General features: G+C 39.6%; 1 protein-coding gene across 1 annotated transcript; it reads right to left on the bottom strand.

Annotated features, from left to right (window-relative positions):
- Positions 1-2,752: 2,752 nt before the first annotated feature.
- Positions 2,753-25,642, bottom strand: CIB2 (calcium and integrin binding family member 2). Its single transcript, XM_031505761.2, has 4 exons — positions 25,494-25,642; positions 17,935-18,082; positions 17,651-17,846; positions 2,753-4,195 (listed from the first exon to the last, which is right to left on the bottom strand). Exons 1-4 carry the CDS (start codon positions 25,581-25,583, stop codon positions 4,174-4,176), a joined length of 456 nt encoding a protein of 151 aa, XP_031361621.1. The 5' UTR covers positions 25,584-25,642; the 3' UTR covers positions 2,753-4,173.
- Between the last annotated feature and the right edge of the window lie 475 nt (positions 25,643-26,117).

Below are 26,117 nucleotides of genomic sequence, written 5' to 3' on the forward strand. Positions count from 1 at the left end.
AATATCTTACAGACAAGGATGGCAGAATTTAGAGTTAAATAAAGGCACTGTTATCTGAAATGTTGATGCTCTTTGAATTCTATCAAGAACAGTCTCCTCTTTTTCCCCATGAAAGAGAATGTGATAGTCACTCAGTGTCACTAACATCTCTACAAGATACACAAAACTGCAAAATTATACAGACAAAAGAGGAGAACATGTGTTCTGTACTTTTGTCTCAGACACACATCTTCCTAAAGACATAAACAATTATAATTTTATTATCTTTAATGTCTTCCTCATCAAATTTCACTCCATTGTCTGTCCCAGACAAGGTGTATTGGGCAATAATATTATAAACTCTTCTTAATCTTGCTGTTATTTCAGCTCAAATTGATTTACTGGGGATTCTGAGCTCGCAAACATAGTATTTCCCATCCACAAAAAAACTCTACTTTATATTCTGTTATTTTAGAATATAATCTTAACCTAAGTGTCTATAATATGTGTTTTTTACAGTTCCAGCAAGAAAATCCCTTTTTCATTTTTAACATACATTTCAATTTTTAAGGACTTTATTAAAACGTATTTTTATTGATATGCTATTGAGAAACACAAAACTTTCTCTGTAATTATGTACAGTTTTAAAATCAGTAATTAATCACAGTTTCATATTTTTGTTTGTGGCATCGTAGATTCTATAGAGTATCCTTTATTTCGGGGACATTTAAACTGTTAAATGAAGTTATGAAGTTATGACTTGCTACGGTGGTGTGGTGCCACCTTGTGAGGTTTCATCGTAAGTGCCTCTAGCATGCACAAGGAGATAAAAATTAGTCCTAGGGAGAAAAGGAAAGGAGACTGTTCCTCTGTGACTGCAAGAAATTGCAAGAGATTCCAACAGTGAGCCTGTTGACAAAGAAGAGTGTGTGGTTATTGGTTAAGAAAAGACCATTCAGTATATTAAGATTACATTAAAAGGGCATGAGAGGGCACAAAGAACTGGAGCAAGACTTCAAGTACTTTCCCCCAACACAGATCCAATTACAGACACGAGTTAATTCCACTGAAGTCAGCAGTTACTGGAGATTAATGTGGAAGTAAAGCAAATCAGATTTTAGCCTGCAGACTGTTGCAAATCTTGGCTTACAGTATTTCCTTAAAACAACAATCAATTAAAATAACCAAGTTATTTCTTACTTTTTTGATACTGTTTTATTAACTTTCACAACTCTCTTTTTGTCCCCAGGATGTTTTAACTGTATATAAATGAAAGATCACACACACAGCTGTTTTGATACAGGCTTTAGGTAATGGTTTTCATTTTTCTTTGTCCATTTTTGAAGAAATATAGTAATGTCTGTTTATATTTAACACTTTTCTGCAATTCAATATTCATGTCCTCTTGTTTTTTGGCCAAATCCAAAACTGTTTCAATCTAAACCTCTTTTACTGTTTTGGTTTCTTTCCACATGGCCTGATAGTTCTTTTAGAGTGAGGCTGGTTGAAGAAACACTTGCTAGAGAATCTGCTAGATTGTGCCAGTTATACAACTGCCAAAGTCCAGCAGGTTTGGTACCATGTGACAGGATGAAATTTGCATCCCACTGAACTACTCACTCAACAATCTTGCTGTAAGAAAACTGCCAGTTGCAAGACATCCAGCTATAGACAACTGTGAAAGCACAAATACAAAGCTCTTCAGAAATCTATCCCTCACCTTTGACATCAGGTGCTGGAAATACTCACCCACCACTAGGCAGTGCTGAAGGATTGAGTGTACAGATCTCTCTCAAACGCCAGGGACACATGATGTTGCTTCCGTTTTTTTTACAGGACATGAATGTAAGTAAAAAAATTAAAGGCAGTTAAAACAGCTACACACATTTGTATCTGCAGTATTTTGCAAGAACACGTCTCTATGAACAGGAATATTTCTCCACAATATGCTCCTAATTTCTTTTTCTCTTTGTTTCTCAGCTCAGGTGGATGACTCCAAGGTCAAACATCTGGCTGCAAGCTCATGTGTCTCCTAAAGGACTTTGTGACATTTAGGTCAGGGAGGACCCAGGGAAACAACACACTGAGCACTTCCAAGGCCCCTTGTTCTTTAAGAGGGGAGTATGACATAACCCAAGAATGACACACAGTGCCAGGAAAACAGGAATTTTAGCTAATAACAATCATAACACAGAGAAGAATGTTGATGCCAAAAGGACCTATGTCATCAGCACCAGATCCTTTTTGTCCGGAAAACGTGATCCCAAATCTTGCAACCTGGTATTTTACAAATACATCCTAATCATATATTCCTACACACCTCACAAGACTTCCAAGATTAAATGTCTGTCTTGAAATAAATTTTTTAAAAATTAGGCTGATACTTCAATTAATAGGAAGTAATTTTAACATAATCTCTCTTAATGCCAATGTCTTGCAAATATTTTGATTCAGCCAATACATCTAACTTAATCTGCTCAAAATGAAAAACATGCTTGAATCTCTTTTTACCCAATCAGAACTGAATATGAAGATTGATTTCTGTTAATTTTAACTTGGGTAAGGGAATTCAAGTTTAATTTCTTTATCTAAACAGTAATCAGTAGGAGGAAGCATTAAAATACTATAAACATTAATGAACATGATAGGTCTAAGAGATTTATTACAAATTAATGTTACTACTGTCATTTTCACTGTGCAGTCTTAGACATGTCTGTCCTGTATACCTTGAATATCCAAAATTTCCATTTAAACTTTTAATGTACACACATACTGCTAGAGAAATATTTCTTCTTTATTCATAGTGTGTAAATCTGAACAGCAAGCTACCCTGCAAGCCCACCACACAGAAGAGTTTCCGAGGTAGATAGGCATCACTATCGCTACAGAAATTATAAAGGTTAGGTTCTCCACTTTAACAGTTTTCTATGTAACACATTTCATCCTTTGAAAGATTTAACTTTTTGTAATTGGAATAACGATCAGAAAAGAAATTAGTATGTGGTCAGCCTAAAAATTCTCAAAGCACAACAGAATGCTTCAAAAGTTTTAATTGTGATGACCTTGATACAGAAGCCATGTAAGTGACAGAGCCCTTCTATTGACTGTTAGAACAGTAATTAATACACATATGATTGTCTTCGGGTCCCAGTACCTAAACAATACTGGAAGTAAAAATAAATTTTAAAACCCCAAAACAACAACAAAAAAACCCCCAACAAAAAGATCTAGCTGATTTCCAGCTGGAAAGGAAAAAGATAGAACTGTATTAATGCATTTTATGGGAGAGATTGCATAGCTTGTTTCAAAAGAAAATATCTTTTCATGTTCTTAATAGTTCTGTGCTTCTTCAATTTCTTCATGAGTTATAGATGACCATGTTCCTCCATTCAAGAACATTATCAGCCCATAGAATGAGTAAAATGCAGGAGCCCCTTCGAGAATAAGGACACTGTTTAAACATTTATCTTGGGAAGAAATTCATCACGTACACAGTTATCATATACAAAAGGCAAATATTTCAAGTTTTATAAGGACACAACAATCCATAAAGTATCGGTTGAAGGTAAGCACCAAACCCAGCAGTCGCCATTTTAGCGGCTGAAAGGCAAACCTGGGCTGTGGCTGTCTTCAACACTGGGAGCTTGATCTTGACTGCAATTCTTTCACCTCAGGTATTTTCCACGCAAGATCCCAGCTGTACAACACAGTGATAGAGGCATCTCATTATTTAAGGCCCATGCTTCCTTCCAAATACTCTTGGAAAACACACCAAAGCTAATCTCTCAGTTTTGGGGATTTTTTTGGTGGTTTTTTTGTTTCTTTGTTTGGTTGGTTTGGTTTGGGTTTTTGTGGGTTTTTTTTCACTTTTAAGAGCAGTATTAAATATTCACAAATATAAAAACTCTGTGGAAATACGTTCAATAATATTCTGATTCTGACTGTTAAAAAAAAGGGGGGGGAAAAAAGAAATACCATGATCCAACAACCAACCATCTTTTCCAGAGTGCTTGGCCAGCAGAGAAGATAAAAATGTGTCTGTTGCAAATATCCTGTAGATCACATGATGCTTCTGTCTCTTTGTGGACCAGAATTCTTTCAGTACTTTTTGCTGAGTTCTAAGAAGCCCTCATTAGAGGACAAAAGTCCCTGGAGTGCCTGAGATTCAGAAAGGCTGGACTGGCAGAAACATCTTCAGATTCTTATGTGGAAAGTACTGCAAAACAGAGAAAAAGATTAAGACATATAAACACATTTCTCACCATGCAAAAAAAATTCTTTTAAGTACAAAAAGGAAGGTGCTGTAGGAAAAACAAAAATTACTTTCTTCTTTCATGCTTTGAGAAGACTAAAATCTCCTGGGAGAAAATTCCATCTTCTGAAAATGTTAGCTCAGGACCCAAGCTCCATACTGGATTAAATCAAGTCTAAATTACCCAATTTATTGGCTGTACAGGTGATGCCTTGTGAAGGCTGACCTATGTTGTGGTGCATGGTTTTGATTGTAATCTGGTCCTAGTAGTCAGTTTTATAACCTCCCCTATTTTGTATTGTTATAGTACATTGTATTACCAACGGAGCGTTCCTTTCCCCACTGTGTTGTTGGTTTTGCCCTAGCCGTCCATCTCCCCCAAAGATCTGCCCTTTTGTTCCCTGTTCCTCCTCCCATTCATTGTCAATCCCTTCCCTTTTCTCTAGAAACTTCCCTACCAATTTTGTATCCTTCGAGGCCCCATTGGTTTGTTTTTCTCCTCCCCTGTAATTCCCCTATTGGTTTAAACATTGTATCCCCACCTTGTGATCCTCCCCAGGTTTCTCCCACTTGGTTAAAGATTGTACCCACCCCTAAGACCTCCCCTGTGTATCAGGTGGTATGTGCCTTTGTTCAGTGTCTTTCTGTCCCTGACCCTCCTGGGAATAAACGCCTTTGGAAAACACAGAGGAGATCTCTCCGTGTTCATTGTCCCTGCCCTCAATGCAGTCCCCCCGTGCGTAGAGCAGCTGTGCTCTACAGCCGCCCCTGGTTCGACAGCTGTCTGGGGCAGCCCACACTTGCTGCCGGCGTCGGGAGCCAGCCGGGCTGAAGAAACCTGGCACTGCAACAGGCCTAGCCCAGAGGCTAGATGGAGCTAAAGAATAAAGTGGGGATTTTTTAAAAGACCTCAGTGGATCCATCCTCGGCAGTACAAAAGCCCAGCCAGGGCTATGCCCAAGGTGAACCCAAATGGACAACTGGCCACAAGGTCTCTCTCTTTTATAAATTCTGGTCCATTTGCATATTGGAGTTAATTGTCCAATTCCAGCTTTAGCCCATGAAGTCCCATCCCTCTTGTTTTTCTCTCTTCAGTCCACATTGTTTATGTTCTTTGGCCTGAAATTTGGATCGGTTGTTCTTGGTCCCAGCCTAGGAAAGGAATTGTTTTGTTGCCCTGCCCTGTGAAGAAAGCTCACCATCCCCTAATATGAAGCTCAGAACTACACACTAAAGTAATACAGGATCTGAAAAATATAAAAGCTAAAACCTAAGGCATCAGAGCAGAGCTAAGTGTTTCCCAATGGTACTTTTGCTATAGCACAGTATTTGGATCCTAACCAAGACAAATTAGGCAGGTAAAGTTGTTTTTCTTGTTGGACCAGGAGATTCTGGTTGTTACCCTCTATTTACTCTTTAATACATAAGTAGCATGCCTTACAACTGCCACCAGGCTTCAGTAGAGCTCCTGAGCATCTCAGCAGGAGAGGGAGAGACAATTTAAAGAGGGCATACTGAAACCCCACTATCTATATGTAATAAATAAAAGGTCTCTGTTCATCAAAACGAGCATTAAAGGAGATAAGAATTTTAACTGAGTAGGGAATGCAACTAGCATAGAAGACTGTGTAATTATATACAAGTTAACTTTTAGGCCAAGGACAATCTGCAAGGAAGACGAGGAGCCTTCATTCCTATGACCACCAAGGGCAGAAAAAAAGACCCCCAGCAATCAATTGCACCAGTGCAGAGTGCATCGACAGAAAATACGTCAACCGGAAAAAAAAAAGGGGGGGACTATAAAAACAAAAAGGTCAAAGAGGGAAGGTGTGCTGTGGCAGAGCAGAGGCTCCCCGGCCATCCAGCGCTGTTCTTTTGCTTAATACTGCCTGCTTAATAAATTCTTGTTAATTGATTTATCTATAATTAGCCTCCCCAATTGAATTTGTCCATAACAAATTTGGTGCCGTGACTCGGATAAGGGCGACCGGGTGGGAATTCCTAATCAGGGAGGCGCCCCGCTGCCTCTGCAGTGGCCCTGGTGCAGGCTTTTCCTTCCCAGGCCCTTACCGACGAACCCAAATTCGGTATTGAGCACAAGGGATACCAGTAACCCCGTAATCTTTGTGCACGAAGCCGGGCGAAGATGCAGGACAGCGTGAGTATAAAAGTGGGGATCCGCTGGGTTGGGCTGGGATCCCAGGACATAACGCGTGAGACGTCCTTGTAGGACGAGGCACGGGCAGAGCTCTGAGTAGTGCGGTTTGCAGAGCCCGCGAGGGGCTGGGCACCAACAGGGGCTGCGAGTGTGTGTGTGCCTGAAGGTGTCCTGGGAGATGGGACAGAGGAAAAGCAAGCCCTCTGCTTCCATGGGACGGGGACCCCGGTAACGCTTCCCCAGATCCCCCCTGACAGTCCGTTAGGTCTAATGATAAAATCTTGGGATGAACATCCTTCAAGAAAAGGGAAGGCTATGGCAAAAATGATACATTATTGTATAAAAGTATGGGGAGGAAAACAAATCCGTAGTGGTAATTTATTTTGGCCAGTGTTTGGAAACTTCGAGGACTGGATTTGCCAGGCATTAAACATTTATGTAAACTCTAAAGAACCTTTTGATATGGAAGAAAGCAAGTATGCTGCTCTCTGGATAGTGGAGGAAACAAGAGCAAAACCTTTTGTCTTAAGCACTCAGGGAGTGAAAAAGAAAAATAAAAAGCCTGAGGAAGTTCCAACTGCACCCCCTCTACCATACATACCTCCCCCTCCTCCACCCCCACCAGCACCACCTGCAGTCTACCCTGATTTGGATCAAGGGGAAGATTTTGGTAACCAAGAGATAGAAATCCCAGAGCCGGTCTCTAAGGAAAACTGCTGCATTACTCGTAGTCTAACAAGGGGGGAAAGAGAAAGGAAAAGGCAAGCTCTATATCCATTAAGGGAAGTAGATTTGGGAATGATCCCTAACCCCAATGTTGGTCAGCAGGGACAACCAACACAAATTCTGGGAATAGGTTATATGGAGGTACCTCTCAACTCAGGAGATGTAAGGGAGTTCAAGAAATAAATAGGAGCATATGGACCAAATTTTAAAGGAATTTTCTGACCCTATAGCCTGGGACTTCCCATGTGAACAAATTCAGAATCCAGCTGAGGTGGCAGAGTACCTGAAAGAGAAATGCCACGATAAGTCTAAGGAGAAAAAGATCATTGCAGTGAGCTAGGCCCTGGCATATGCTTATTGCACCGTGCTAGATACTGTAGGGCAGCAGACAGAGGAAGGGGGGCAAGGAGATAAATCAGCAGCGATCCCAGTCACTCAGGCTGAAACCAACAGCCCAAGCTCGAAGCCAGCAGCTATACCAGACAGTGAGCCTAAACCAGCAGCTAAACCAGACAGTGAGCCTAAACCAGCAGCTAAACCAGACTGTGAGCCTCAACCAATGGCTGTTGCTATGAGCACAATGGGCCAGTGATACCTCAGGCCATCAGGGCAGAGATGCCACCTATAAGTGGGCATGAGAATGAGGGGTGGATCTAACCATAAACAGTATTTCTTGGGGATCCATGACTGAGACCTGTGCTGCCATCAAACAGGCCAAGCAGGTGAAGTCCCTCTGGTATGGTGGGCGGTGGTCCAAGTACAAGTATGGGGAGGCCTGGCAGATTGACTACATCACACTGCCCCAGACACGCCAAGGCAAGCGCTACGTGCTCACCATGGTAAAAGCCACCACTGGATGGTTGGAAACCTACCCTGTGTCTCATGCTACAGCCCGTAACACCATCATGGGCCTTGAAAAGCAGGTCCTTTGGAGGCATGGTACCCCTGAGAGGATTGAGCCAGACAATGGGACTCATTTCAAGAATAGCCTTATCAACACCTGGGCTAGGGAACATGGCATTGAGTGGGTGTACCACATCCCAAACCATGCACCAGCTGCAGGCAAAGTGGAGAGGTACAATGGACTGTTAAAAACCACCTTGAAAGCATTGGGTGGGGGATCTTTCAAAAATTGGGAGTAGCATTTAGAAAAGGCCACCTGGTTAGTTAACAGCCAAGGTTCCACCAATCGAGCAGGTCCTGCCCAGTCTGAGCCCCTGAATATAGTAGATGGAGATAAAGTCCCAGAGGCACATGTCAGGTTTGTTAGTTAAAACAGCGTGGATCAATTCTGCCTCAAGTACAGACAAACCCATTCATGGGATTGTCTTTGCTCAGGGACCAGGTTGTACATGGTGGATAATGCAGAGAGATGGAGCAACACGATGTGTACCTCAGGGGGATCTGATTGTGGGGTGAGACTCGTGCAAATATCACTGTTTGCTGGATGGTGCTGCCAGTGTCTGTACATGAAAACACACAGACATGAGACAGAAGGAAATATGTGTCAAAGGTTTGAGTAAGTGAGATGGAAGGAAATGTGTATGAGTAAGTGAAAGATGGAAGTTTTTACCTGATGAAGGTTTTACATGATGTTGGTGATATGGAGATAAGGGGTGGAATGTCCTAGGGTGACGTTATGGTGTTTGTATCTGCAATCGTGTGTTCTGTTTATGTTTGATATTATGTTCTGTGTTTTCAGAACTGACTCAGAAAGTGAAGGTTTGTTTTGTATTGTTATCTGCCAGCTCACCTCCCCCACACCGTGGTCTGTTGTCTAGAAGAGGCCAGTGCTGGCTGGCTTGCTTTGCTTTGCTTGCTGGCTTTTGCTTGCTTTGCTTTGCTTTTCTTTTGCTTGCTTTTGCTGTTGCTTTTTAAATTAGTTTAGCTAAGCAGTCCAATTCTTTCCCTAGACTGTTTTTTTTTTTTTCCTTTCCCTTTCCTGAACATCATTCCAACCTGCTCCAGACTGGGACCTGGGAACCCCGAGGAGCACCGGGAGCCTGCGCTCTGTGATCCGCAGCAGCCATCCCCAGTGCCCAGAGCAATCCCCAGCGCCCAGACCCGGGCGACCACTCCCAGGAGAGACTTTCTGGATTTGTCATCTCTTCAGAGTGGTGAAAGAGTTTTGTTGTCATCTGGTGTTGTTCATTTTTTTAGTGCTGGGAAAGGTTTTGTTTGTTAAATAAACAGGTTCTTTTCCACTTCTCTCAGAGAAAATTCTTCCTGAATCAGGCGGGTGGGGAGGGGCCATGTGGGCTTGTTTTCTGGGGGCTCCTTCCAGAGGTTTTTCTCCCAAATTTGCCCTAAACTAGGACAAATATTTTGCTGCCCATCTCGTGGCTGGAGAGAGTGGAAAAAACCCTGTTCTAATCATATTTTGGTTCCAATTACTTTGTGTTAGTATGGAGCAGTTACTGGCTCTGTTGTTTGAATTCATAGTGTCTTTTAGAGTGGAGACCTGTATGTGTTTCTGGTCCCTAGGGTTTTTTGAGATCTTAATCCCTCTATGGTCCCTAGGTTTATTTTTTTAATCCAGGAATAGCTCTGGTATTGTCCCTAATACGTAGTTTTTGCAGTAGAAGGGCACTGACCAGAATATCCATTAGGCTGGGCTTGGTTGTCATGCCTTACAGGGGGTTTATAAAGGTGCTGAGATCTGTTCCTGTAATGTATGGTTCATGGTTATGGTTGTGCAGCCAGTTTGTTAGAGGGGAAGCAGGGGATGAGGCTTTTCAGCCTTTGCTTTCCTTCTTCTCCTCTGAATCTCTTAGCTCCCTATTAGAGAATGTTCCGTTTCCCCTGACTGTTAAAGAGACCATCTTCCTGGTGTTTAATCTGGTAACTTTCTCTATACAGTCTGCAGTCTCTCTAGAATGAGGGCTGAGATTTCTAGCGGGGCTGAAGAGACCCCTGACCCAGGAGTAGACCCAGGTGTGAGAAATCCTGAGTGGTGTGGGAAATGGGGGGATGGGAATTGGCACATAGACCGTTTTCCCACATTCAAATCTATTTTACTGATTTGCCTGAAGTAGGAAGGTATAAACACTTATTGGTGATAATAGATCACTTGACTCACTTTGTAGAGGCATTCCCTACGTCCAGGACAACTACACAAACAGTAGTAAAAATACTATTAGAAGAGATAATCCCCTGCTACAGACTAGCAGAAGTACTAGACTCAGACAGAGGGCCACACTTTGTCTCCAAAATAATTAAAGAAGTAGTTACAGCTCTAGGAACAAAGTGACAATATCATACTCCCTGGTATCCACAAAGCTCAGGTAAAGTGGAAAGGGTAAATGGGAAAATTAAGAAACAGCTAAATTGATGTACAAAAGACAGTTATCTTGGGTAAAATGTTTACCTTTAGCCTTGTTAAATATAAGAACTCAGCGCAGAATTGATATTGGAATTTCTCCATTTGAAATGCTTTATGGGGTGCATTATTTGACATGGATTCTCCTATAGATCACCCTGAAATAAGTAACCAACAAATTAACCAATATGTCATGCAACTTATGAAGGCTCGGGAAGGGCCTAGAAGAGCTGGGTTACTAGTGCAACAACCTCCTTTAGACCTAGCAATCCATAATATAAATCCAGGTGATAAGGTGTTAATAAAAAACATAGAAAGAAATCTCACTAACCCCAAATTGGGAAGCCACCTATGTTGTTTTACTCACTACAGAAACTGCAGTCAGAACCGCCGAGAAGGGGTGGAACCATGCGAGCCGAATAAAGGGAGCGATTCCTGCTGCTGCCCAAGAGCCCTGGAGAAAAACCAGCCAGCCCGGGGATCTTAAGGTCACATTTAAATGGACTGAATGGACTCAGTAAAAATTGTACGAACCAGCTGGTAGAGTGAGATATTGGACTATGGATATCCCATAACTAATGATTTTAGAGTATATTGTACAAATAAGGATTGTGATTGTTACCCTTTTGTATGCTATATTTGTAAAATTTGCCAGGAACAGTGGTGGGTCCATAGCTATAGAGGCACTCCTCCTAGGGGTATTTGTAAAGGTGTTATCAGTTAGAAAGAGAACTGACAGAGTCAGTCCTAAGGATTGGAGAAGAGAACGGGACCCTACCAAGGGAATCCCAAGAGTGGTGGGAGGTGTTTACTAAGGGGGCTAGGCCTGAAAATCGTTGTTTCCACTCCAATGAACCAATTCCCCTAATTGTTCAAATTATAAAAAGGAATTGCCGGAAAACTTTACCTGGGATTCAGTGTGACTCACCACAAGTGAAGGATAAAAACTGGGAATCATTCAAAAAGAGGCAACAAAAACAGAGTAAGGATCCTCCTGAAGAATATCCTTGCTGCTGAGAAGATGGTGCGCCTCGTGGCTTGGAGCAACCGAGTCAGCGAGCGAGGCAGAGGGATGAGAAGCGGTGGAGGAAAGAGCCCTCAAATGGGACAATTGAAAGTATTTCAAGAACTGCCTCAAGGATACTGATCTCCCAAGGGTAAAGGTGAGCCTGGCAATAACATGTCAAAACAAACACTGAGAATGGGGAGATAATGATAATCAAACCCTGGGGCGGTTTGGACTCCACCCTTGCTGGCAAATTCTGTGCATATTAGTTATATGTTGTACCTGGCCTGTACAAGGGGACTATGCACACCAGCCATTTAATTGGACTCTGACCAAAACAGACCAAGGGAAAGTCATAAAGCATAATGCCACCACTGTAGCTCCCATTTTTTTTGTTACTAACAAAGACTTGGCAAACTCTATGTGGAGATGGAGTAAACCTGAACTCCGGGCTACCTATTGGCGTCCTAGTTCCAATCCTGGGAGGGGATATTGTCATTATCCCGGGGAATATCTGTGTGGGTACTGGGGCTGTGAAACCATAGCAACCACCTTGGCTGTCACCCATCCAGATAAATTTTTAAAGGTCTCATGGTACCCTGAGGGGTGCAAAACTCCGGGGTATGGCACTCAAGGAGAAATTCTGTATAAGGGGGATTGCAGGTCCCATAATATTGTTGTTACTAAGCTTAACTTTCAGACCTTACATTTTAAATAAAATCATAAACATTGTAAAAGGAAGACTAGAGGCAGCTCATCTAATGCTTAGAGATAGGTACGAAACATTGCTCAGGGTCTTAGAAGTAGATGAAACCCTGGTCTTAAGCTACCAAGAGTTAAAGCATTTTAATGAACAAATTGGTAAAGAGAAAAAGGGGGGATTGTAATAAATAAAAAGGTCTTTGTTCATCAAAACGAGCATAAAGGAGGTAAGAATTTTAACTGAGTAGGGAATGCAACTAGCATAGAAGACTGTGTAACTAATTATATACAAGTTAACTTTTAGGCCAAGGACAATCTGCAAGGAAGATGAGGAGCCTTCATTCCTACGACCACCAAGGGCAGAAAAAAACAACCCCCAGCAACCAATTGCACCGGCACAGAGTGCATAGAGAGAAAATACGTCAACCGAAAAAGAAAAGGGGGGACTATAAAAACAAAAAGGTCAAAGGGGGAAGGGGTGCTGTGGCAGAGCAGAGGCTCCCCAGCCGCCCAGCGCTGTTCTTTTGCTTAATACTGCCTGCTTAATAAATTCTTGTTAATTGATTTATCTATAATTAGCCTCCCCAATTGAATTTGTCCATAACATATAGGAAGTAATCTGTTCAATGTCATGACAGTATCAACTGTTTTTCTGACTGGCTAAAATTAGAAGAGAATATTATGTATTTTTGTATGTAAATTCTGTAAGTTTGTTGCCTACACTGAAGGAAAACCTTTTTGGAAGATTTGAGAGGCTGCAGTCTTTCTGGACACACTTTTTGGATTTTGTTTTACCAAAATAATACTCTAACTTAATTACAGCTATGAGATTTGAATCAGAAATTCACTAAAGGAAGCTTGTGGCATGTATTTGGAGGAGATAAAATTTCATATTCACCATAGTCCCTAGGAACCTTGTCTCTAGGAGCTTATTCAATCTGGGTGACAGTAAAAGATATGCTGTATAGCAGTCTGGCACACCAGCCTAAACACTGTGAGACAAAGCAGGTAGTGATGCAAATAGTTTACTGGCACTAAGGTTTTTTAAACAAAAGAATTATAAATATTTTGTTCACAATTCAAGAAATGTCTAGAGACTATATAAATCCAAACTGCTAAAAATTTAACTCCCATGCAGGTAATATCTAGGAGCTAAAAATCCATCACATTGTATGTGAAATTATTTGAGGCATGATACTCCAAAAAAAAAAAATCCACACAAATTCACCTAACTGGAAATAAATGTATTAGAAAAAAATTCTATTTTTATCAGAGTGTCATTTTGGCCTTTGGAGATTCAACTTTTTACTAAGAAGCCCCTAAAATACTCTGAAAAACTACTGACAAAGATTTTTCCCTCCAGTGTTTCTTTGCTAAGCATCTCTTGCAAATTAGTCACGAGCTCTAATATTAGTCCTTAAGAACTAATTAATCTGCATGTTGGGACAGTCTTATGAGATACACATTCCCTATATAAGGGAGCTTCCTTTACTTCAGCATTTGATAGGATTGGGGTCACAACATTAACTAGTGGCTGGGCAAAGGCCCACAACAGTTTCAGAAATACTGCATTTCCATTGTTTAATGTGTTGTTTCCCTGTCTGGTTCTGGCAGCTCCCAGGTATTACTAATGCCAAATTCCTCTCAAACCCCATTACCTATTGTTACAGCAGGCTTCACCCTCAGGCATTCAAATAAGCTGAAACTTCCAGGATGATTTATAAAACAATTTCCTGTGGAAAACGTAACCAGTCTTGTAGAACAGAACACTTAGCTAGTGCCAGCTCAATTTGCCAATGCTTCCATTAAACTACAAGCAGCTTCTTAATGATAACAATTTTGAGTGAAATAAAACTACTGGGATCCAATTTTCTGAACTAGTAACTGTCTTTATCATTTACAGTTTAGTTCAGGTTCTGGGATAACCGCCAACTGCAATACATGTTCTCTGGTTAATGATTAACAGTGTTTTCTTCTAGTCTGGAAAAAATTGCTTGATGACAGTAGTGCAAATCATGCAACACACTTTACTGCATCTTCATTTGCCTGACAGCAGCATAAAGCTGGCAAAAGCTGTCTGTAGGAGATTAAACCTACACAGGGTCATTAAGTAAAGGTTTGAGAAAGAAATGATGAGATAAGGAAAATAAGTCAACCTAGAGTGGATGAATTTCAGCTCATAGCAGACTGGATCATGGTGCCAAAGTTAATGCCTGTTGTGTATGTTAAGTGGGTGTGATAATGTGACAGTTAAAAAAAAACCCAACGTGCTTCAAAGTGCATATTGCTATAGGAGTCTGGCCTTCAGAGGTTTTCCACAGAGTAAAGAAGATATTCCTCCTTGGTAACTTCAAATCTCATGCTGCTGATGGAGATCATTTGCAGCTGGCTGAAAGTTCTCAATGTTTGTCACAAGTCAGGTGAGCACTGGTCCCACGTAAGAGAGTAGAGAGAAAAAAAAATGTTCTATGGCTTCATACAAGATCACCTGCTCAAGCAATGGCAAATCCAGGGATAAAACTTAGCCTGGATTCCTACATTTCCCCCTTTCACGGTATGAAGAGGTGGCTTTGGTGGGGACAAAAGGAAAAGAACAGAGTAAGAAATTCTTTACTACAGATAAAAATCATCTGGGGCCTTGCAAGTTACTCAGCATTTTCAGAAGGCTCTCATACCACATGCCAGGATGGTATTCTGGGATCAGATGTTCAGAAATATTGACTGCCCATGGCATCACAGCAAAATCCCTGCAAACTGCAGTTACCCAGCATTTGCAATTGCTCACTGGCAGTCGTTTTCAATGTAACTATTGCTTTGGTTCCTAGGCATTCAATTTTCACAGTTGCTGAGCAGCTGGAAGTGTAAATCATTACTCTTGGGCTTCCCTGAATTTAAATTCTGGAATGCATTCAACTGGGCACAAGAAATGGAGATAAGCAAAATCAAATTAAATTGTTACTGCCTTTGGACATTGATGGGTTGGTATTTCTCCCACATGTCTGCTTAAGATTTTGAATGACCAATTTATTTTGGGTGAAAGCATGTTTTTATATATTTTTGCAATAGTAAGAAGCTAGTTCAGTCTTCCACTGGCATATTGGGCTGGTGATCTGCTATTCAGACACTTCCTGTGCTTTGCATGCTCTGTAGTAGATTACCCAGTGAAGCTGCACAGCCCTGCCTGCCCTTAGCCCAAGGCTATCATTTAAGACAACCATTACAGCTGAAAACTCAGAAGAAAATGAGAGGCTAGGAACAGGGCTGGAGATTAGTTCACAAAGAGGTAAGAAAGCATTGTTTCAGTAAATGAATAGGTAATATGTCCAAGACTGTTAAAACAAAGAACTGGGCTTTTTGTGGTGAGAGATCAGCTACAGGAATTGCATTCTTGTCCCATGTCACAAAGTCTGTCACATGCTGGCAGGCACTGGCTCCTGCCAGAGAGTGCTTGTTTAGGTTCAATCCCAGTCAGGCTTTGGTGAACCTATTGTGGCATTAAACTTCAGTGAAACCCATTCCAAAAGTCAAATCTATCTTTGGAATGCAATATTTACATAGTATTTTAAAAATTAGGATAAGTTCTTCAGAACAGGAAGTTCAGTATTAACAAGTATGTCAGTCTGTGATGCAGTGCATACAAGAAAAATAGAACTAACAATGTCCTGAAAAAAAACCCAAAAACCTTTACAGACAAAATGAACAGTAAAACACAGTAAGGCAGATCAAGCCTTTCATGTAAATCAGTTTGGATAAAAGTAGTCTTATGACCCTATCACTTTCTTTTCCTGCAGCTGTTAAAGAAAAACAGAAACCAAACACATTCTCAATGCCTTTTACCATTACACTCTCATGATCCAATACAGCTTCAAAGACACATGTTGCTGAACCATAAGAAACATCAGATTCTTCAGAGGATTCTAATATTTTCTTTACATATATTTCCAGCTAAGAAATGAAGGTTTTTTTGTACTGTTATCCCCACAGAAGCTGCTCATATATAGAAACTATCTGGTCAGAGGCTCTATATCAGTGTTTTGGTTAGGAGGTGGAAGGAGATCCTTCTTTTTATCACTCAGAGCTCTTAGGCCTGAGGACTTCAGAGATTAATCCCATGACCCAGCTAAACTCCTGAACCTGAAAGTAGGGGCAAGGTACGATTCCTCTGGAAGCCAGGGATGCCAAACATCTACCTTAAATATGCACATTGCCATTTTAAACCTAAAGGAGATACAGATCCAAGTACATGTGTTTAAACTGAGCAACTGGACACTCAGTCTTTCATTACTTTGTAGCATCATCCTTTGATTTTATTGGCACTCTCCAATTTCTGTTTCCTATCTATAATAAACATCTCACTTCATCCCATTTCTTATTCATCATCTTGCCTTGCTGAATAGCCATCACTCAGTAATTTTCACTCATTTCCTCATCTTCCCAAAACATCACCCAACTGAAAAAGAAAAATAATTGTGACAATCATTCCAATGGCTACACTGCCAAACATTCCTCTCTGCAACTTCCTCAGAAAATAACTGGACTGCACAGCATTCTTGGCTTGGAATTCTCAGTTAGCAGTTTGCAAGCCTCTACAACACAGCAGTAAAGTCAGTCATGGCACAGGAAACTTCTGAAACTGCAGCTTCTACTGAATCTTCAGATCTGCCTTCAATTCTTCATATTTGATCACCATTCTCTACTAGCATTGTAGGAGCAGCACAGCCTTTTGATTGATTAAAGGAAACTCTACCTGATCCCAGCAGGTTCTACAGGATAGGAGTATAAAGAACATTTTTTCTTAGCTGGAAATACCTGTAAACAAAATATTAGAATACCTACTGAGCTGAGCCTCACCATAATGATGATACGTATCTTGTTCTAAAGGGGTTTCTCTTGATACACTTGATTAGTCAAGGAATACCAGAAATGTATAAAGGACATTTACATTGACTGTCTCCTCTCCAGAAGGTGATGTTTCTCAAGGTTCAGTGGAATCACGTGCTCCTGCTTTATTGTTGAATTGCTTTTAACCGCTTTCCTCAGAAGTTTCATTTGTGAAAGAAATACTATTCTGTGTTCTGCAGGACACTTTACAGTTCTTCAAAAAACACTTTCACAGCAAAGAGATCGAAGTCTTTCCATGTATATTTGTAACAGTGTATACAATATTGACACACATTCCTATGCAGACAACTTGGATCCTCGCTGTAGGCTTAATCCTTGCTATAGGCTGACTTTGAGCTCATAATGGATCAAAATATTTTCCTGAACTGCACCAACACGGGTGGAGAAGCCAGAAAGGCGATCATTAAGTCATTAAGCTCTTAGTCTTAAGTTAGGAAAGAACTGGAATATGCCCTAGGAAAGTAAAGTGAGTTAGGTAAGAAGTCATCCCCTAGTTAGTTCTCTAGTAAAATACTTATGTCTGACACTTCTTGTATTAGACTGCAAAGTGATATCCTAAAACAATACCTACAAGTATGCAAGAGACTATTTTTAAAAAAATAATACCTGAGAAAGTCTGGTGCCTTGGAAATCATGTTTTCAAAATCTGCAAATCCTAATTTCCCATCACCATCCATGTCAGCTTCTTCTATCACCTTCTCACAAACCAGAGTGATTTCCTCCGCTGTCAGCTCTTCCCGGGTCAGCTTATTGAGGGTTTTTTCCAAGTCTGCTTTACAAATGAAGTTATCTGTGTTAAAATCTAAACAATAGAAGAACCAAAGATCACCAAGTGTACCACTCATTTACTCCAAACACAGAAAGCACACCAGAGCCCCTCCACATAGTACCATAAATCTTAAAGGCATAGATTGCTTTAAGCTCGCGGGGAGCCATTTCACTGAGCACGGAGAACATATCCACAAAGTCATTGAAGCTCAGGCTCCCCTCTCCATCTTCTGAGAAAGACTCCACAATCCTTTCTTTGAAGGGATTCTCCTGTGAAAGACATACATAGACTGGTATTTGGAAGATGAAAAAACCTGCACACTCCCTAATAATGAATATTTAATTCTAAAGTTGGCTATTTAAAGACAAATTTTCTTTTTTCCCCCCCCAAAAATGCATCAATGCATTTTTATGCTTTAGCAGGAATTTTCAGCAGTCCTTGCTACTGCATAGTACCACTTCTGGCCTTTTACTTTCACTGATAAATGTAAATGTCCAACCTGTGGCTGGACTGACTAAAAATTCCAGAGATTTAAATGAAATGTAATCTCCACAGGAGATTATTCTGAAATCACTTCTAGCACCTTAGACTAAGACAATATTGTAAAACCATAAACACACAAGCAAGTGTAAGAAAACTGACTATGAAATCCAAAATAAATGTTTTTACAGTTAAAAACCCATCATCATTCTAAGAGCTATACAAAACCCCAACACTAATTTGTAGCTGTATCAATAAAAGTTGGAAAATAAGTTCAATTCAGTTGAACATGAACAGAACACAAACATCACTTGGGCTGTGAACAGCATCTCATTAAAGCTGTGCTACAGATTTTTTCTGAAGCCAAGACACTGATTAACATACTGATCCATTAATATATACGGTTGTGGTGTTGGCATATCAGGTTCACTATTTTTAATATGCATGCAGCATTTTGTTTGGCCTTTAAAGAAGCAGTACTGTGAAAGCTCAGAAGTTCAATCATATCTCCATTTATTTTCTTTTTTCCCCTGTAAATTTAATTACCTAATAGGTATTTATAAACCACCCTATTATTTGAAATGAAATTTCAAAAACCAGCTATATTTGAGAGACAAATGACCAGAAAATGTTATTTTTCAGTTTACTTGAATTCTTGATAATTCACACACAGAACAAAGGCATCTATAGAATGCATTTTTAGCGTAACTGTGGTGAACCCCAAGGCTGTTTTTATGGACAGGTGAAATAGGGATCACAGAGCCTTAGGTTCAAATGACAGCCCATTAAAGTATTCAGTACTAAATACAAATTCTCCTGCAAGGTTGGATGACTGAAGGAATCCACAATTGGGAACAGGCCTACGGATTTAAAAGGATAGGAGATTAATGAGTTCACAGTTCAAATGAAGATAAAACCAGGCCAGATAAAACCTAATTAAATAGAATAGAAAATAGGGATTCCTAAAAAAAAAAAAAAAAAAAAAAATAATAGCAGCTTCAAAAAGCAAAAGGGTCACATCTCTCTAGAGCATGAGAATGAAAAACAACACCCCAGACCCAGGCAGATGGCTTAGAGAGCCTCACTGTAAAAGGATATGTAGTGATCACTCATGTCTTGTGAATGATGTGTAGGTACAGCAGGTGTGCATCTGTGACTACTGCTCAGATTAAAGTATTTCACTTAAATGACTGGAAATATTTGTGGAATACACATTTACTTGTTTGTGGGATTTACCTGTGGTTATACACATATACCTGTTCGTGGGATATGCACACACAGACATGCAGGAAGAAACAACTGGTTCTGTTGCTTCAAACTGCCAGTTTATAAATAAGCCAAAGTGAGATTCATTTGGGCAGAAATATATGAAAAGGCTCACTTTCTTCCTAAAAGCACACCAAAAAATGGTGTGTTATATGTTTAATAATTGAGAATGCCAAACATCAGAATGGACATCAAAACATGTTAGAAAGTTATTTTTCATTTCTAAAATACTGTATAGCTTTCTTTGGAACAAACCTGATGAGAAGTGTCATGGTAACAATAGTAAACTGACATCTTAGAGGCAGCATTGGATAACAAATTAGGAGCAGACAGATGCAAATATCCCTATCAGCAGTGAGTATCAAGCCCAGGACTTTGTGCTTTAGAAAGGCTGGGGCAGGATCTCACTGACTCAATAAGCATATTGCAGTTGCATAAGATGAGTTATTTATTTGGCATGTCAGAGGTCTTGAAAATACAAATGAATTAAGAATGAATTAAATGAACCTAAGCATACTTCTTAAGTAACTCTTTTCCAAATGGATCTCTAAAACCAAAATGAAAAATAAAATCTTTCCTCATATTGATTTCTTTCCTTTAACTTTCTCATATTATGTGTCTTCAGGCAGTATATCTGTGGCTTACACAATGGAAAGTATTAGCTTACCTTCAGAGATACTTTTCACATGCTTTCTGTAATTTCATTACCTCTACTCTAAAGAACACAGATTAGGGTTCCATCATATCTAAAGGAAGAGCCGTGGGGGAAGGGAGTAAACGGTAAAATAATATGTTTTTTCCTAGATTGCTTTCCCATAAGCACTAATTGTTGAAAAGCGATTCTTATTAAAAACTAGAAACTTGCACTTGTCTTAAAAAACTTTTTCTGTGGTCTCGTGATAAAAATGAGAGGGGAGACAGAAACAAAGAATTGCTACAACCAAAAAACAACTCTGCTGTTTTGCAGATTGATGTTGTTGCTGCAGTGACCCGAAAGAACCCTAAATCTGCAATCCATCTTTGCAAGGAACACTTCTTTTACTCAGATAATTGCGTTTCTGTGCATTTTAAAATCTCACACAGCACCTGTTCCAACATACAAACCTATAACAGCTTACAATAAAACACAACCATTAGTTTTCTAACAAACTGTTTGAGCGTTTACTCCTGGCATTGCAGCTAAATCACCTGTTATATTCTTCTGTCCTCTAGTTTCCATCCCCTACTCTAGGAAAGTACTCAGGTGGCCTTTTGCCTTATCTGTTTTTTAGTTTGAGGAATTAATTTCAAGCATCCAATCCTATTCTCACAGGCTGACTGCATTTTGGAAATAAGAGGTTGCAAGTAAAGTTCAAAGATAGGTCAAGATAATTAAGTTGGAGATACTGGAGAGTCATTACAAAATGCTACTTAATTTTCATATCCACAGAAACACAATGTTGGCTTTCCCTTTTGTATTTGAACATTAGTCCCCACTGACTTTAGAGAATATATTTAAAACCACAAAGCAGTCTATTTTGCAGACTATCGCAAGTCAGAATCCTTTTGGATTGTTAATCAGGACCCTTTCAGCAATGGTAAACTTTCTGAAATTTCAGAAGCTATTCCAAAAGAGAAGAAAAAGAACTGCTATCAGACAAACATTAATCTAAAAGTAGCTAAATTGTTCATTATCAAAGCTCCATAGGAAAGACTAGTGCTTCAGAAAGGAAGCTTAATGAGTGCAACAGCAAATTGGTCCTGAAGCAGAAAAAAAGCAAGCTTCTTTGCAGGGTTTTTTCTACATTTTCTTCTTGCTCAAAATCAATAGCTTGGGTTTTATGTGTCTATGATTATATGAATGTCATCAAACTTCTCTGCAGTGCCTGCAGGATACTGTTTAAGAAATGTCTGCAGAAACCAAGGCTAAGACAGAGCTAAATTGGTAAGTTTATGTCTTAAAAGACCATTTTGTTCTGTCAGAAAGCAGAAGCATATGAAGTTCAATGACAACCCTTCACTGAAGTCACAACAACCAAAAAACCAAAGATTCAAGCTGTATACAGAATTGCTTAAATATTACAGAACCTACCAGCACCTCATGGAAAGATAAGGCATTGTGACAAGAACTGATTCCTAACTGTGACAGGGAAGTGTACAGACAAGACTGCAGGCCACCGGGGAGGTGCAGGCTTGGGGTTCAATGCAGAGAATACAGCCCTTGCTTATGACACTTGGAGCACACACAGCTGAGATGCTCAGATAAAGAGACTTCAGAGAAGCAAGGAGAGTGGTTGGAGTAAAGTTTTGCTCCTCTGAAGGGAGTAAAACATCCCATTATAACTAGGAACAACTGACAGAATGCAGCAAGAATGTTGAGATGAGCTGGAGGCAAAAATCGGCCCAGAGCAGGGCTGGGGCTTGGGAAGATTGCCCTGCTCTGGCATTACCCACTGCCCTTCACACGGAAAGCCCAGGTGTCAACTACCCAATGTACAGAAAGCTCTGAACCTGAAGACTTGTTGAAATCACTTTAAAACCTCATCCTATTAACACTGTGGAAAGTATTTTCATTTTGAAGCAATTCACTTGCATTCACTTTTAAACTTACTACAAATAGGGTGCTAACCATTTCATTGGTTCTGAACTGTGCAATGGAGTTGCTGTTCCCTGTGTGTCCTTGCTGGCTCCTGCAGATTCCTGTGCCTGCTGCCCATCCTGTTTCAGCAGTAGATTTATGAACTACCTACCTCCCCAGTGCAGCTTATGACAAGGCCTGCAAGGATCAATGAAGCTCCCGTGTGAGCCAAAACGCAGGAAGCGACAGACTGTAAAGTAAGTGAAACAAAAATGGTTCTCCTCCAGCAGCCCTTTGCTGCCCAGCTCTGGAGAGAAGGATTGCTCTGCACTGCAGTGCCCACAGAGAACCCACAATCTAGGAAAGAGACAATCTGGGATGTGGGTATGGACACCCACCACTGCTACCAACCACAGGGGTCTCTGGCACCAGGTTACATTTCCACCTGTAGCTCTGTGGCAATGACAGCAATAATGTGACTGAAAACAGTTTTAATTTGAAAAAATATCACTTTTGCTTTCTCCCTGGTCCCACGCTGAGCAGTCCATATCATGGCTACAGTTTTGCTATATTAATTACTGCAATTGCACAGGTGTTTCAATGCCCCAAAGTTAATTCATTAGACTGGTGCCTGTGTAACCAAGATTGTGAAAATTAGGGAACAGAGACTGCAATGAAACTGATGGAGTAAAGTAGCTCTGTTAACTTCAATGTATTGGTAGACCTAATCTACTTAAAGTACCTTCCCCTTCTTTATTTATTTATTTCTTGTCCTAACTTTCAACTTTTCAGAATCAGGAGTTAGTGAATAATTCATTACCAATTAAAAAGAATGACCATCAGCATTTTTTTTCCATTGAAACAAAAAACACCTGGCTCAAAGCTTTAATGCATGAGGTAAAGCTCTTTCTTTATATTAGCAGAATCTAATTTAGAAAAGTGCATTATTGATTCTATCAATTTGTCAGAACCTGCAGTGATATTGAGCTCAACATTGCCAGTAACTGGAAATGTAATGTGTATATGAAAAAAGCCAGGTGCATTGAAATTAGCACTAATTTTATTAGAATTCAATGGACATTTAGGTCATTTATTTCTATTTTAAGAAGTAAATGTTGTCTTTGTCTTCACCTTGATGAAAATTTACCAAAGAAAGAAAACACCGTAATGATTTGTTAGGCAGCCTGGTCAAGTTGCAAAGGTTAATTTTTTTTTTTTTTAGTATATGAGCTGAAGTTAGTACATAGGTCGCTTCAAAAATATAGTCATGAGAAAACTTTCTCCCCCTCACCGCTGTCTGCACAGGTGCCCACAAGATGCTTCATGAGCAAGATGGACCCCATTTCATAACAAAGACCCCAGGCATTTTAACATCTTTTAGTGTCAATGCTCAGAAAGAGTTACAGAATATTATCTAGTCTCCTCTTACTGGGATTCTACTGGAAACAAGCTTAGTAGCTATTGAAAGCACTTTACTCTGTGATTTCCTAGAATTTGTGAAATAAAATGAGTGGTTTGCAACCAATATTTCTAAGGTTCTTCCACAGACTTATAAGACCTAAGAGAGAATTTGTATAAAATTCAACAGTGAGTTTGTCCTGTTACTTTCAAAAAGTCAAGTTCCATTACCTGGAGACATCTTACAAAGCACAGTCAGAAAGCCTCACAGACTTGTGGTGCCAGTAGACAGATTATGATCCATACATGATCCATACATTATTATGATTCATACATGAAAGCCTCTTAGGAAATCTATCATTACCATCTAAGTTTGTTAAGCTAGTATAATATGCTCCTGTATCTCAAGCTAAATATGATCCTGTATAACATTTTTGATTTGTATGTCAGCTTCAGTACCAGGCCTTCCATCTTGAAAGTTCTCATAGAATGAGCTGTTCCTTAAGTATTCAATCCTCTATCACTGAAGCCAAAAAGGCTCTGCATGATCATAATTTCCCACTTCCTTTTCTAAGCTTAGCTTTGATTTGTCACAAAGCAACCCTCAGCTATCTAGCAGTTAAAGTCTGAGAAGTCAAAGCATAAATATATTTTGCTGAAGAAGCCCATGTTTACTGTGGAAAAGAATTCTAAATTATTTCTCAGCTTCTTCAGAAACCCAAGCTGTCCATAGGCATTTGCTAAGTCAAAGTCTGAAGAATAACTGAAGGATAAAAATTTTCCCAAGGTTTTCTATTGAATTAAATGCTTGTATGTGTTTAATGTTTCCATTTATATGAAATGCTGGCCGAATACTTTTTAACACACATACATTAACAAAACACGCTTCTTGTTCAATAAATTATATTATCCCAGAATCAAACTTACAGCAAGTGTGGTTGTGGTATTAAAGGAATAAAGAGTTCTGTGAACTTCAACTTGAAATCTAATTCAAATGTTTTTCAATTCAGGTTGATTTAGTGTCCTCTACAACTGAATTTCTAGAGCACAGCTTCTGTTTGTAAAATATCAGATATTTGAAAAAAATAAAATGTTAAGGAAGAATTTCTAGATCATTAAAATTAAATGGAAGGGCATAAATTACAAGGTTTTTATAGCAGTGTTCTTAAAAATCTTAATAATGCTTCACACAACTATCAGATTGAACGCATAAGTGTTTCCACATTATAGTAATTTATAGACATCAATTGACTAGCATACATAAAAAATAGACTGTGTGACAAAACACAACATAATTCAATGAACTGTTTAAAAATAAACACTAAATAAGTGCTAAATAAATGCTAAATGCACATTTGTCCTGTTAAAACCATAAATCATTAAATTGTTGAATTGAGAATTAAAAACAAAATATCTCTTTTTTTTTTTTTTTTTTTTTGTACTGATTGCCTTATACCTACTGCTTCTCTCATTTGCAGTTACATAGACTGTTTCTCCACTTTCTACCACGTAGTGTTCCTATGAAAATGAAAACTTCTGATAATTAAGAAAAACAGTATTTATTGTGCTCAGGTAGCTGAGAAAAAAGAGGAAAACCTTTACTTTTTATTAGCAATATTCTGCACACTGCTAGCAAATTTCCTATTAACAGACTGAGACAGGAACTTCAGATTTCTAACCAGCTCTTCACACAGAGATCCCTGTGGGTACATGACTTCTGCGGGGGATATACACAAAGAGCAAATATTGCTAAATTTATTTCATATCAATTTCCTTTAACATCAACCCTAACTATCTCTACAAGAAAGACATTCACCTGAATATTTTCTAGTTTCTGGGGCTGGTTTTGCCCTTGAACAATAACAGGAAGGGTAAGACCTCAGCATGCCACAGCACTTCTGGATATCAATTTTGGAAAAAAGTCTGGCAGATGAGCTACAGAAATTAAGATACAGTTTGCAAGCAGTCAAAAGTGATACCTTCAGCTCAGGCATGTTTATGATAAGCTGCATAGGTAGTTTAACATCTGGATCCTTTGTATAGTCCATGGGCACAACATTTGGTGCCATTTCATGGTATCGGCCGTGCAACCTGTAAACAAGCAGAAACAAACAGCCAATAACCAATTTTAAATAACCAATTCCATTCAGACAGTAATCAGGTACAAATTTGTCTTGCAGCTCTAATAATTGGTTTTAGTGCACTAGTCTGAGCCCACCAAATTCCTGTCTTTCTGAAAAAAAGAGAGCTTTGATGCAGCATCCAGCATAACTGCTACCAACAGCTGTGTGTTTCTTGAGGTCTGTAACTGAGCAGCGTTTCATACTATGTGTATGTAATATTTAAGCACTGCCAGGTATGTGCACAGAAGGCCTGAACCAAGGCACGTACTACAAAATACAATTCTCATCATATGTGGAAGTCTTACACCTCATTCATAAACTGCTGAGGACAGAAAGTGCCCCTTTTGTCATGTCCTGTGTATCAACACAGTGTATTCTGATCTCTCAGTAGGGCATATGTACTACTGTATACATTATAAAGCTGTATCTTGTGACTTATTTTCCTTTTAACAAAAAATCCTGCCTGCTCACTAGGCATAC

The sequence above is a fragment of the Lonchura striata genome, chromosome 11 (assembly GCF_046129695.1).
Source record: "Lonchura striata isolate bLonStr1 chromosome 11, bLonStr1.mat, whole genome shotgun sequence".
Taxonomy (NCBI): Eukaryota; Metazoa; Chordata; class Aves; order Passeriformes; family Estrildidae; genus Lonchura; species Lonchura striata.